The sequence below is a fragment of the Vigna unguiculata genome, chromosome 2 (assembly GCF_037176805.1).
Source record: "Vigna unguiculata cultivar grain cowpea cultivar isolate G323 ecotype 2 chromosome 2, ASM3717680v1, whole genome shotgun sequence".
NCBI lineage: Eukaryota > Viridiplantae > Streptophyta > Magnoliopsida > Fabales > Fabaceae > Vigna > Vigna unguiculata.
The window spans coordinates 23,485,179-23,499,793 of record NC_140793.1 but is presented as its reverse complement, the minus strand read 5'-3'; the positions used below and the strand labels follow the sequence as shown (position 1 = coordinate 23,499,793).

The 14,615-nt window shown below is 31.2% G+C and overlaps 1 protein-coding gene across 2 annotated transcripts; it reads left to right on the top strand.

Moving 5' to 3' along the window:
* Positions 1-8,196: 8,196 nt before the first annotated feature.
* LOC114173970 (Early-responsive to dehydration stress protein (ERD4)) lies at positions 8,197-13,832 on the top strand. 2 transcript variants are annotated; one of them, XM_028058680.2, is made up of 11 exons: positions 8,197-8,604; positions 9,012-9,337; positions 9,477-9,632; positions 9,760-9,823; positions 10,042-10,251; positions 10,445-10,636; positions 11,128-11,426; positions 11,532-11,808; positions 12,193-12,468; positions 12,910-13,143; positions 13,408-13,832. In XM_028058680.2, exons 2-11 carry the CDS (start codon positions 9,057-9,059, stop codon positions 13,561-13,563), a joined length of 2,145 nt encoding a protein of 714 aa, XP_027914481.1. In that variant the 5' UTR covers positions 8,197-8,604; positions 9,012-9,056; the 3' UTR covers positions 13,564-13,832. The 2 variants fall into 2 exon arrangements, with proteins under 2 accessions (XP_027914481.1, XP_027914482.1); XM_028058681.2 differs by lacking the exon at positions 8,197-8,604 and having other exon boundaries at positions 9,061-9,337; positions 9,477-9,612.
* The last annotated feature ends 783 nt before the right edge of the window (positions 13,833-14,615 follow it).

Genomic DNA, 14,615 nt, shown 5'->3' with positions numbered 1-14,615 from the left:
TATTCAGTTTGAAAGATCAAAAAATTGAGAATTGTCCCTTGACCAAAATATTTTCATTTAAATCGCCTTAAAGGTAATACAGTTACTATCATGAACCAACTATTCGAAAAGCTTAAGTTGCTAATCTGAAGACACACTAATGATTTTTCTTAATGTTTAGTCAAACTTTTCCTTGTGGCTTTCTTAAGCAACATTAACACAAATACCTTACACCCTTAAAGATATAAGATGAACTAACATCATTAGTAATGGATTTTGCAACACAATTATCGACATAATAAACAAATATTAGAAATTGTAGTTGAAATTCATACTGGAAATCAAATAAGAAACAATGAACATTATAAATTAAATAATTGTATATTGAATAATTTGTCTTGAAATTTTGAAGTATTTGCAAAAAAAGTAACATAATTAGTTTATTGAGAACCTAATTGCAATTATCAGAAATTGACAAGGGACTAAATTGCAATCATGAAAAATATTCAAGGACTAAGTTGCAACTACTAAAATATAATTAAGGACCAATTTGCAATCATTATAATGTATATATAGGGGTCAATTTGTAGTTTTACGGAATTTTAGGTGTTATAACAAACTTTTGTAATGTTGTTATCTTTGGTTACATTTTAAAAGGCCATGTAGGTGGCTGGATTTACAACTTTGCATTTTGAAATATTTATTGATCAACACATATTCAAAACTTTCCTCCAAGTGCAGTCAAGTTAGTTTGTGATTAATGAAATCATGTATCTTTATATCTAATACAAATGGAATTTCAAAAAGTTGATCCAATACGTGAGACTAGTTAAGGCATCTTCTATGTTTCTATAAGTGAGTTTGTGACATGTTTTTCAACTTATATTGGTGTTTATTCAACTTTGAAGATGAGTTACAGGTTGTTGTTGTCGTTGAACATGTTTTTAAGTTAGTTGGTCTACACTTTAGTTTTGATGTAATTTTAAACTCATGTTGAATGTGTTTCATAATGATAATATTGTTCATTTTCATTGTTATTGTACTTATAACATGTTACAAGAAAAGAGGTTAATGAAATATGCATCTCATTAGTTGAAGGTGCATAAGAATAATTACCTGACGCATGACATTGAGTTGGCTGCGGTAGTGTTGAGGCAGCAATACAACCCAAAGGCACACCATTGTCTATGTAAAGAAAATTCAACTATCATTATATTACTAATATCTCATTCTACTTTATTATTTTGATAGTAACACCAAAGAAATATTCTTTCTTGTTGTCCTTGTGGATGATTCAACTAATTACCAATGTCATACATCAAATTGCTTTTTGTGAATAATGATACCAGTTAAAACCAACATAGAATTTAGTTCTTTGAAAAGTTTGCTAATGGTACCATAACACTTTGCCCTACATAATACATTGAAGTTTTTTGCATTGACGGTTATGGAATATATCAGAAAATAAAAATAACTATGGAACCAGATCAGGGAAAAAGAGGGAAGCAAAGGATGTGCATTTCTAAGCTACAATCTAAGTGTTTCTAAGCTACAGTGTAAGTGTAAGTGAGACATGAAAATATTGTTAAGATGAAAGAATTCTAGACCATCAATTTAACCCCTTGGTAATCGATGTTGACATCCCTAAGCTTCTTGTAGATGATGTCTTATTGGTTCTAGATATTACACAATCCAACAACCCGATTATCCAAAAATGAAATTTTGAATTGCATAACTATTTCCAACCATCTTCTTATACATAAGCATTAAGCATTTCATATCCAGAAAGAAAGGAAAGATTCGTGCTTTACATTCATAGATAAGTGGATGATTAATAAATAAACACAAAGCATAAAACATTCAACAAAATACTAAACACACATTACCCTAAAACCTTAGAACGTAGAGCTGGTAAATACCTGACGTCCCACGCACCCCCTTTGTCCCCAATCTAGATAAAGTTTGCTCTTGCACGCCGTTCTGCTTTGAAGACGGTGACAAAACACTTTAAACAACCAAAATGTGCTTGGGAACTATGAGTAGAATGGACAACGATGGTGGCTTTTGACGAATATCTCTGAGCGACGGCTGGTTGAGGATGAATGGCTATGAGGGTGAGCACGTCTTGGTGTGAGATGGTAGGCGTTCTTGATTTTAGGGTTCTCAATTTTGGGTTATCAATTTTCCTGCAAAAAGAAGATGGTGACGAAATACTTTAAACAACCAAAATGTGCTTGCGAACTGCGAGTGGAGTGGACAACGATGGTTTTTGGGCTCTCAATCTTGGGTTATCAATTTTGCTGCGAAAAAACGATTTTAGGATTTCTTGGTTTTGAATGTTTTGGTATCAGAGTTAAGGGTGTAATATTTAAGATGGGTTAGTGTAAGTTTAATCTTCATGTCTAAAGATTATCACATATAAGTTTAAATTTTCATTAGGATTTTCAAAAGATCATCACAACTTATTTTTACAAATAATTTTGTTATTTAAAAAAAACAGATAACTTTTATATTTGTAATAAAAGAGATATTGAAAAATAAAATAATAAATATATTGTATATAAAAATTTGTAGATTCAAACAACATTAACACAAACATCATACACTCTTAAAGATATAAGATGAACTAACATCGACAAAATCCAAAAATATTAGAAATTTTAGTTTAAATTCATACTAGAAATCAAATAAGGAACAATGGTCATTATAAATTTAAGAATTGTATATTGAATAATTTGTATTGAAATTTTGAAGTATTTTGCAAAAAGAAAAGTAATACAATTAGTTTATTAGATACGTAATTGCAAATATCATAAATGTGTAAAGGACTAAATTGCAATCATGAAAAATATTCAAGGACTAAGTTACAAAGATTAAAAAATAATTAAGAATCAATTTGCAATCATTAGAAAATATATAGGGGTCAATTTGTAGTTTTATGAAATTTTAGGGGTTATAAAATATTTTTGTAATGTTGTTATCTTTGGTTACATTTTAAAAGGTTGTATTTGTAGGGAAGATAATGTCTATGTTGATTTATTAGTCAACTATGAGGTGACTTATAAACAAAACTTTATTTCGTAGAATAATTTGTCAAATTTCATTAGATATGGATTTGTTTTAGAAATGGGTTTGATTTAGTTGTTGTTAGATTTGCAAAGTTGTTCTCGATTACGTGAGTCGTAGTCTAGTCCCTCATGCTTGTATTTATTTTTTCTTTGCTCGATGTTAATATATTGCAAAGTGATGTGTGAATTAAAAGGTGTCAACTTACTTGATATGTCTTTGTCTTATAATGATGCTTAACATGTCATAACTTCTAATAAAATAAAATACATTAGTTATGAAACACGTGAACTTGTTACTCCATCTAATTATACTTAAAAGCTCTAAATGAATTCAACCAATTGAATGCCTTGGCCTTATTGTAATATAGTTTAAGTTAGAAGAATTTGTAAGTATAATACATTAGCACCCATAAAATAAATAATGTTTCTCTCTTTTTATATGTTGTTATATTTGTTAAAGGACACTCTTCATTAAATTAGTAAAAGACTTTTTATAGAATTTACCTTAATAACTAAAAAATTGGACTTTATACTATACTTAATATATGTATGTTCCGAGTATGTTGCAATCAAATGAAAAGAAGTATGTTGCATTCAGTAGTTGAAAAATATGATAGTGAAAAGAAATTTTATGAACTGGAAAGTTAGCTAATAAAACTTCTAAAGATAGTTGTAGACTATAGATACATTGTAGTAATTCAGACTCAACATGTTTCATGAAGAAGAGAGAAAAGAAGAATGAAATAACTAGTATTATTGATGAGCAACCCCTATCATATTTTAGATTACACTTCTTTGTAAACTGTAGTTGTTTAGTTAGAAGTGGTTATATTCAAATGACATCCAATCTTAGAGAGATACGACTATGTTTCAAATAATACCTCATCTTAGCCAGGAGTGACATTGTTCCAAAGAACACTTGATTTTAGGCAAGGGTGTCAACACTCCAAAAAATACTTGATCTTAGTGTTAAGACTTTGGCAAGTGTACCAAGTCGCGCAAGTAATAACCGGTAAGACCGGGATATTGTTTTCCAAGAGACTCGTGTATACTAATTAATTGCGTAATTAGTGACTAATTTAAACTAATGAATAAATCCATATTTTGAGTTTCAATGTATGAAATTAAATTTTAAATAATTAAAATTGAACTTTGGAAGTTAAAGGCACTTAGTGAATGGAAAAGATTAGAAATGAAATGACTTGATATTGCCGGGATTAGAATTCACCAACTATGCTCTCATGCAACTACAATTTAACATCATCTTCATTAATATGCTAATGTCAACCCACAATTTTTCTCAAACCCTAATTCCTTAATGGATTGAGCCTAAATTTCCTTATTAAAAGTCAATTCCTTGAACTCTTAATAAGCTAATTTGCTTTATGCACTAAGGTTTAAGACAACCAATGGGTCAAGCCCCATTCCTAGGTACAAGCTCCATTGAGTTTTCTTATTCCAAATCTAGGTTTCAAAAGATATTTCCACACCCAATGAACCAAAATTCATGCAATGGATGGCTAAATCAATGCAAGCATTAAGTGAAGAAACAAGAAGACTAGAAATTAATGAAAGAGTCATATATATAATCAAAACATTTGCATTTACACAAGAGTTTCGTGGCTACATCTAACCCCAACAAAAATGGGTTTAGCTCTCCATTGTCATGGAGAGCTCAAGCATGCAAATGAAAGAGATGGAAGAGAAATAGATACAAAGAGGAAGATGGAGTTGTTCCCACAAGCCCTAGCACTCCTCCAAGCTCTCCAAATGTGTTCTTCGTGCCTCCAAAATGCCAAAGATGAGTTTCCCCTCGCGAAAACAGAAGAAAAAGAGCCAACTTGCCACATCAGCGAAAACTGGCGCCTGGCGGAAGCTTCTCACCGCCAGGCGCTAGCGAGAAAACAGTGGCCAACCTCTGCATCTACCGCCCGATAGTGTACGGGTGCCGCCAGGCGGTGAGCCACTCTGTCGCCTGGCGTCGTCATTCTACCGCCAGGCGCTGGCATTGTGTCGCCTGACACTTCCTGTTGACATTTTCCTTCTTCTCCTTGCTATTCCAGGTCACTCATTAATTTAGATTGTTGGAACAAAGCTTTCCATCTACAAAAAGGACACAAAAGTGGGGATTAGTGGTATATTTAGATCAATGTAACCCAAAATGTATTTGTTTACAAAAGTAAAGTAAAATTGAGGATTAAATAGGTTAAAAGTTTTGGAAGAGATGATTTTGCTATGAAAATGTAGCTTGGATAATGGTAAAAATTAACATTATCACTTAGTAAATAGTGGTTGTGTTCCAAATAATATCCAAACTGATCCAAGAATAAATTGTGGTCTAAATAATACCAAGTATTTAGCTAGGAGCTGTTAGGGTGTAAAGAATAATAGTCGCCTTGTATCTTGTAGCAGTAATCTACATAGTAAAAATTTGATTGTGTTAATCAATAGTTGAATGTAGTTTGTGATGAACCATTATAAAAACATATAGTTTAAATGTTTTTCTATACTTCTATATCTTTCATATTGTATGTAATTCATGTGTAACCAACAAAAAAGGAGTTTTTTTTTTCAAAAATAAGATCTATGAAAATGTTATGGCAATGTGTTTAGGGTTGGCAAAATGGATTGAGTAGGCCAGGATTTTTAACCTTTAGCCCGTCTTAACCCAACCTATTTGGCTCGTTAACCCGTTGGGTTACAAGACAAGCTGGTTATCGGTTGGCCCATGGCCCGTCAACATCAAGTAAAACGGGTTGGCTCGTGACCTGTATCAATATTTTTTAGCTTTTGTCTTTTTCAACTTTATTAATAGTTAACATGAATAATGAAACCAAATGTCTTAAGAATGATTTTCGTCGATGAATATGTGATTTTTATCTTCATATATGTACTCTTCTTTACCTTTTATCTTTTAATCAATAGTTTAGTAGGAACTAAAAGACAATCAAGTTAGATAAAACAAAATTTTTTCTTAAAAAATGAATCAAGTTAGATAAAACAAATTTTTTTCTTAAAAAATGAAAGAAGCACAAGCTTATCGACTATTGTTTTAGTGAATATTATCATAAATATGATAATGAATTTCTTTGTAATTTTTTTTGAATTTTTTCAATAAAATAATCACTTCTTAGAAGTTTTCTTTTAATTTTTATAAGAAGATAATAAGTAAATGTTGTAAAAAGAGGAAATGAAATAACTTTTAATTAAAAAAGTATTATTTTTAGCTAAATATATTTGCATGTCATCTCGTTTCGTATTCCGTTTTTTTTAGAACATTAATTATTCTAGCAAATAATTCAGGGCCAATGACAATGTATTTTATGTTAATTATAATTATGTTTTGTGGTTCTTTTTCTCTTTTCCATTTTCAAACTCAATCTTCTTATACTTAACATTCTAGAAGCCCTTTTTACCAACTAATCTCATTAGTCTAAGAAAACAATTCACAATAAATAAATAAATAAATAAAATATCCTTTCACGTAACATTTTGTTTTGGGTTGATCTTCGATTTGGGTGTTAAATCGGAACCAAAAATACAACTTTAGTCCAAAAACGAAACTAAAGAAACGTGAACTTTTTGTAATCTTAAAATATTAATTTTCAAATTTTAAATGATGAAAGTCAAATTGTTTTGTAGTTTTAGAATTGAAATTTAAAAACAATAAAACGAAGGTTGTGTGTAAGAATATTAATAAAATAAGACATTTCAAAAAGTTGAGGTGTGAAATCAAACAAGAGATTCATAAAGCTATTCACACTTGCAACCTAATTTCTAATGTATGTTTATATAAATTGTTTTTTATTTTTAATTAAGCCACCAAAATTATAAAAAAAAAAATCATACATTTAAAAAGTGAATTTCACAAAATGTCAGAAATTATGAAAATGACAATTTTGCAAAAACCATTTAAACAAACAGTCAATGAGTGAAAATTGGAAGCCATTGGTCGACCGCTCTACCATAATTATAATAACAACCTTTCAACCCAAAATAAAATATGAATTCGCAAATGTATAATCAATTAATCATATAACGTTTCCAACTTGGAATTAAAAACCTGTCCATCACTGTCATACATGATTAGTTTATGTTCAACAAAATTTTGACCTTCAACAATTTATTTTATCATTTATTTTAAAGTTTTTCAATTTAGTTAATTTTCAATATTTTCTAGCATCATTTTATTTCAATTTCCATGTATTTATGATCAATTAAATTACAATTGAGTTAAAAATTGAAAAAAAAGGAAAATTTCATGTAAAATTCATGAAAAAAAATAAAATGGTAAAATATATTATTAAATTAATTTTTCATAAACTGATATTAAGATAGTGGGTTTAAGAATAACCTTTCAAAAATTATATACATGAAATAAGATTTGTTTCTAAAATTGGTTTTTATTTTTAACTAATTAGATATTCAACACGATGATAATGAGGATGAAAACGAAAGAGATCTGATATCAAATGACATGTAAGTCTTTCAAACATATTTATAAATTAGTTTTACCTTAAATCTATATAAAATATTCATCACACTCTTATATTTTTATATTAAAGATATCAAATATGGAAATCGAGAAATATTTGATAACCAATAATATAATAATTTTAAAAATAAAATAAAATGAATTCTTAATAACTTATGATATCATATCAAGAAAATAAATTTATATGTAACTTAATTTTACAAAACTAAACTGAGATTTGACTGAACTTTACGTAAATTATCTTATATTTAACATGTGAGATGTCCAAACTTCATATGGTAGTATTAATTAATTAAAACATTACCTGTAATCTAAATTTTTCTAAATTTTTGTGTAATTAATTTTTTTACAATGTTACGTTGAAAGTTATAATTTAAATTTTTGTATAATTTAATGTTTTTATAATGCTATGTTGAGAGTGACATTTGCAATATGGTTAATTAGTTGCTAATAATTGAGTACCGACTCGACTTTTCTTTCTAAAAATTATCTTTAAATGAATAATTCTCTTGTATTCATTTCTCAAATGTATTTTTAATTTGCTTCAAATAATACACGTGCATCTTTTGTTAGATTTATTCTTTTTCCTTGTTCATATAAGAGTCTAGTTTTTTGTGCTAAGGTAAAGAATCTTCACGAAACTCTATTTATTTTTGGTGGAGTTAAGGTAAATAAACTATCGGTGGAAGTAGTTGCACAATGATGGAAGAGGATGTTCCTAATTTGGTAGTTGGCATAACCGGTTCATGTTCCAAAGTTCTTCTCACACACGTATTATTTTGACGCGTGTTCTCCACTCTTCTGTGAACACGACGAGATTTAAGTAATCTTTGTTCTCTTCCCACAATTTTTCTGTTCTTCTCACTCTGTACTTCTAGTCAACGCAGCAAAACTTGCCACATAGTACCAGTTATTCGTTCCAACTCTCCAATATAGCCATTTGGGTATGCTCAAATTTTGGTGTTCGGAGACTGCACCAATCATACTGTGATAAAGTCTCATACTTTGGGAGTTTCTGAATCTGGGTTTTTCATTTCAGGCTTCTCAACATCTATTTCAAGAGTATGAGCAGTTTCTTTACTTTGATTTCATTTTCCTCTTTTGTGCAATCAGTTACGAGTTTGTACAACATTGTTTCTGTTATCAATCGGTTGCTGGATTATTTAATGCAGGAAATTATCATTGCAATTTTGTTTACAATCAAATAATCCAGTGAAATTGTTTCTTCCTATAGTTTATTGCATAACCCTGTTAACTTTGACTGATGTAAAAACGCCCATATGATGTGAAAATTTTCATTGTTTTACCACGTTGACTAAGATAACGTTGTAAACTAGTGGGATAATCAACTTGGCTTAACCGAAACCAAGCCAAAAGGGTATTTTAACCTTAAGTAATTTAGTTACAAAGTATGCTTCAAATCTGAAAAAGATTTGATTATTTGTTTCCATTGTTTGTGTTTCTTGCAGTAGCGTATTCACCATTTGCTTGATTTCTGAGATTTCCTTGAAAACATGATCGTGTCTGCACTGTTGACATCTGTTGGCATCAATACCGCTTTGTGTGTGCTGTTCTTCACACTGTATTCTATATTGAGGAAACAACCGAGCAATTATGAAGTTTATGGGCCACGCATGCTGGCTGAAGGAATGTCTAAGAGAAGGAGTCGTTTCAACTTAGAAAGATTGATTCCTTCTGCAGGTTGGGTTGCAAAAGCATGGAGGCTTTCTGAGGAGGAACTGTTGCAATTATCAGGGTTAGATGGTGTTGTGTTTATGCGCATGATAACCTTCAGGTATATCATTTCCTTCATCAATAGTAAATTTGTGTCACCCCCTTCCACATTCAACCCTTCCAAAGCAAGACAATAGAAGCATCTGCATAAAACCTGTTACTTAAATTGTAAACTGAGTTCTCATGTTTCTGTTGTGCAGTTTGAAAATGTTTACCTTTGCTGGGATGATTGGGATGCTTGTGATTCTTCCAGTTAATTGTTGGGGGAATCAGCTAAAAGATATTGATATTGTGGACTTTGTCAACAACTCCTTGGATGTGTTCACCATATCAAATGTAAACAGTGGCTCTCATTGGTGAATACTAACTCAAGAATTTTTTTTCCAATTGAGAATGTTTTTTTTTTCCAGCATTGTTCTATTGTTACGGATTCATTATGGACTGAACTGTATGAGATTGTTATTCTTTATGATTTTGTTTCAGGTTGTGGGTTCACTTCATTGCTGTATATATTGTCAGTGGCTTCATTTGCATGCTACTCTTTTTTGTAAGAACACAAACTCTTAGCTTTTGGAAATATTTTGTCTAACTGCTTCAGCAATCTGAATAGTTGTATGCATTGTGCTTCATACTTAATGCAAGTCTTTTTCTTTCTCTTTAATTTTCTTCACTAATTGAAGTGTACAAGTAGATATAATATAACTCACCTTACAAGAGTCAACAATTTAATTACTTACTCATTTCTCTGTTTTATTTTGTTGTCAGGAATATAAATACATATCGTCTAAAAGAATTTCTTACTTTTATTCTTCGGAACCTCAGCCTCATCACTTCACCATTTTAGTTCACAGCATTCCCACTTCCTCTTCTAGCAGCATCAGTCACAGTGTTGAGAGATTCTTTAGCGAGCTTTATCCTTCTACATATCTGTCGCATGTGGTTGTTCGTCGAACGGGTAAAATCCATAACCTCGTGGTAAGAATCATGTTTGAATTTCAGTTTCCTTTCTTCTTAATGGATTTTCACCTTTATATTTTATTATTGTTGGAAACTTCTTTTTTAGTCTTTTAAAGGTGTGCATAATTTTGGTATTTTATTTATTTGTGTTTCAGTTTTGAGATATATGTAATGTAACTGATATCTGTATCTTTCCGCTGCTTTAATGTAGAGTGAGGCCAAAAAATTGTATAAAAGAGTTACTCAATTACGATCAGATCCCACTCGGCAGAAGCGTATGAATCGTGGTATTTCTGGAATTTTTAGGCAGAAAACCAATGTTATAGAGGAATATCAAAAGAAATTAGAGGACATTGAGGAGAGTGTGAGATTCAAGCAGTCAGAGGCTTCATTGGCAGGAGAAGTATGTGGTAATCTTTCAATCTTTTTCCAAAAGAAACAATTTAAAAGGAATTTGGATTCTCTGTTAGTTTTTGGTATTGTTATTAAGCCTTTAAAATACACTTGTTAGAATGAAGTTGGAACAAGATAGCCGTAATGGAAGGTGAGGCTGGATCACCATTTTTTTAGGGAAAGCTAATGCTTATAGGATAGTTTGGCACTGCTTAACACCCATAAAGAAGCAAATTATGTTTGAATAAAGGAGATGGAAGTCTTCTTGTTTCTAGTGGGTGAAGCAAGGCTAAACTCATGAGCTTATTATCTTACATTGGAACAAGTTTATAGAAGCTTCTTTTTTTTCCATCTCATCCATGTCGCCCGTGTGGCACTAGAGGATCAGTACTAAAAACTCAGCAGAGAATCTGGACTCAATTAAGTTTAACCATTTACATTTTTTCTTGTATAAAAGTTCATGCTACATTTACTAATCTATGTTGTTGTTGAATATTGAAGGAGGCTCGAGCTGCCTTTGTGTTCTTCAGGTCTCGTTTGGGTGCTGCAACTGCTTTTCATATAAAGCAATCTGTGAATCCCACCCAGTGGATTACAGAGTTTGCTCCAGAACCTCGTGATGTTTATTGGCCTTTCTTCTCTGAATCGTTCATGCGTAGATGGATTTCTAAGTTGGTGGTTGTAGTTGTGTGTACTCTTTTCACCATTTCATTCCTTATACCTGTAGTATTCGTACAGGGGCTTACCAACCTTAATCAATTGGAAATTTTGTTTCCCTTCCTGACAAGTCTTCTCTCCATGTAAGTTACTTTGCTTTATCAACACTGATACACAAAACTGAACTAACTTTGGTTTAATAACATCTTAATGCAAAGTTACTGAACCTTTTGTGAATCTGCTTTCAGAAAATTTTTCAGTCAAATAGTGACAGGATACCTCCCCAGTCTTATTCTTCAGTTGTTTCTGAAAGTGGTGCCTCCAGCCATGAGATTCCTTTCCTCCATTCAAGGATACATCTCGCACAGTGATATAGAAATGAGTGCATCTAGAAAAGTTCTGTGGTTCACAGTATGGAATGTTTTTTTTGCATCTGTGTTTTCTGGCTCAATCCTGTCCATGCTGAAAGCCGTCCTTGATCCTAAGAACATTCCTGCGAAGCTGGCAGTTGCAGTTCCAGCACAGGTTAGTTAATTTTTCTCTTCAAAACTGATTTAGAACAAAATTGTGTTGAAAATCCATATAAACTAGAGATAAAACCAATTTACAATATAGAAGCGAGTACAAACCTCACCTTACAAGCCGGTTTTGTAAGATTGAGTTAGACTTAAAGTTCACTTCTTTATATGGTATTATAGTCATGAGTTAAAGTCTATCCTACTGAAATTTGATATTTGTTGGATTTATTGTTCTACCCATTATCAGGTTATATAAGTGCAAACCTCACTTTAAAGATATAGTATCAACAAAATATTTATACTATCCATCACTTTGATCTAAGCAACAAAGTTACAATAATATAACAAAGTTATTTCTATCTTTCTGATGTTGATTTTGGTTTGAGTGCAGGCATCATTTTTTATTACCTATGTTGTCACCCAAGGATGGACAAGTGTGTGTTCAGAACTGTTCCGTGTAATTCCTTTTCTTTTCTGTTGGATAACAAGGCTCTTCACAAGTCCAGACGATGATGAATTTGAAGTTCCATCTATTCCATACCACAAGGATATTCCGAGGGTCCTTTTTTTTGGACTTCTTGGTATTACATATTTTTTCCTTGCTCCATTAATTTTGCCATTCCTCTTGGCCTACTTTTGTCTTGCATACATCATATATCGAAACCAGGTTAGCATTTCTTTGGATTTTTTTTTTCTTCTATCTGTTAGAAGATTATTATGTTAAGAAACATTTCTAATTTTCCATAATTATGTTCTATTGTGGTACTGATTCTGTATAAAGTAAATAAATTTAGCACCAAGTAAAATGATAACGTTAATCATACTTTCAAGTGCAAAAGGATCTTAGATGAGGAGGCTTCTTTGAGATCATTGATTTCTGTCTACTCATGAAAGTAAATCTGCTGTTGGTTAATTTTGTCCATGAAAATGCAAGACACTGAGAAAACATTTTTGATATAGTTCACACTGATGATCTGCCAATGTATAATCATGAAAAAAACTTATTCTGTTTTTTACTATTATGTTAATTTTATCCATGAAATTGTGAGAAACTTAGCAAACATTTCTGATATAACTCACTCTGATGATCTGCCAATTTATTATGCAGTTCATAAATGTATATGCACCAAAGTACGATACAGCTGGGAAATTTTGGCCTGTTATACACAATTCAATGATATTTTCTCTGGTACTCATGCAAATTATTGCTGTGGGAATCTTTGCATTGAAAAAGCTTTCTATGGCCTCAACTCTGGCAATGCCTCTACCAGTCCTCACACTTCTCTTTAATGAGTACTGCCGAAAACGATTCCTTCCCATATTTGTTGCATATTCTGCGGAGGTACATTTCCAATCCATATAACCTGAATGTGTTGGAAGTCTAACATAAATTAAAAGTAAGATTAATTTAGAATATATAAGTGAGTGCAAACTTCGTCTATAAGCTGGTATTGTAGGATTGAGTTAGGCTTAAAGTTCACTTCTTTACAAAATGGTCAAATACTTTTTACTATCCAACCAACCCTGAACATTTCTGAAACAATAGAGGGTTATTGCATGGTTCATCCATTGTCATTTTGATTCTGATTTTGGTTTATGTTTGCAGAGTTTGATAAAGAAGGATAGGCAAGACCAAAATGATGCTACAATGACACAGTTTTATGAGAATTTGGTGAATGCTTACAGAGACCCTGCATTGCTTCCACTCCAATACTTACCAAACTATGATAATCTTCGAACTCCCCTTATACCTCAGGCTTAATGCTAAGGCACAAGGGTTCAATTTTAGAACTGTTGTGGTGGTTCTCTTCCATATATGATGAGAAATATTCCATTTCATAAGCAAAAGGTGGCTATATATATATATATATTCCTATTTGTGAAAATAGAGAATTCTTGAATTCCATAGGAGTGGTCAATTTTTACCACTGTCATAGATGAAGAACCTAAAAATTACAGATACAATTGTTTGTATATATTTGTTGTAAACATAATAATATGTCACAGCCAAAGAGGATGCTTATTGCTTAATTGCCATATTTAGAGGAGTAAGTGAAACTAAAGTTGGTGATTATTTGAGCTTAATGATATAAATTGTTTAGTTTTATTAATCAATAACTTTCTATGGTTGTTATCTTAATCTTTTCTATTTGTAGATCGTTTGACTATTCTTGATTGGTGATCCTTTGATGGTTCTATTGTGTCTTATCTTTAGAGGCATTTTCATTTTATATGATTTGATTTTTTATTTCTAAAACAGAGTTGAACAGAAACAAGGTAGAAACATTAGAAAACACAATCGCTGGTAATTTTAATTGATTAAAATAGAGAGAAATTTGAAAATTGACTCAGTGCAGACGTTTTTAATCAATTAAATCGAGATTTGAATTGATTAAAATTATTGAAAATTTCTTTTTAAGTGTTTTTAAAGCAATAGAATTAACTGATTAACATACAAAAATGATGTATCTAAATACGGGAATGAGTTTAAGATTTAATTTGCCTCAAATTACTTCATCGAAATCATTTAAAACACTCCACAAGCATGAATACAAACAAGCCTATTGACTAATCTTACTCGATATAAAACATGAAAACCATGACATGTTTGATTGAGACTAAGTGAATTGCAATGAAACATGATCACAAAGAGAAACTAGTTATATCTACAATCCATAATTAAGAGCTTCAATACTGGAGTTTTACATCTTTTTACATCTTGAAGAAAGGTTGCTAACTTTCATGATGCTTTTCTTAATGAAGGAGATGTTGAACTAATATATGTATCTAGACCAAGCTGAAAATCAACTAGAT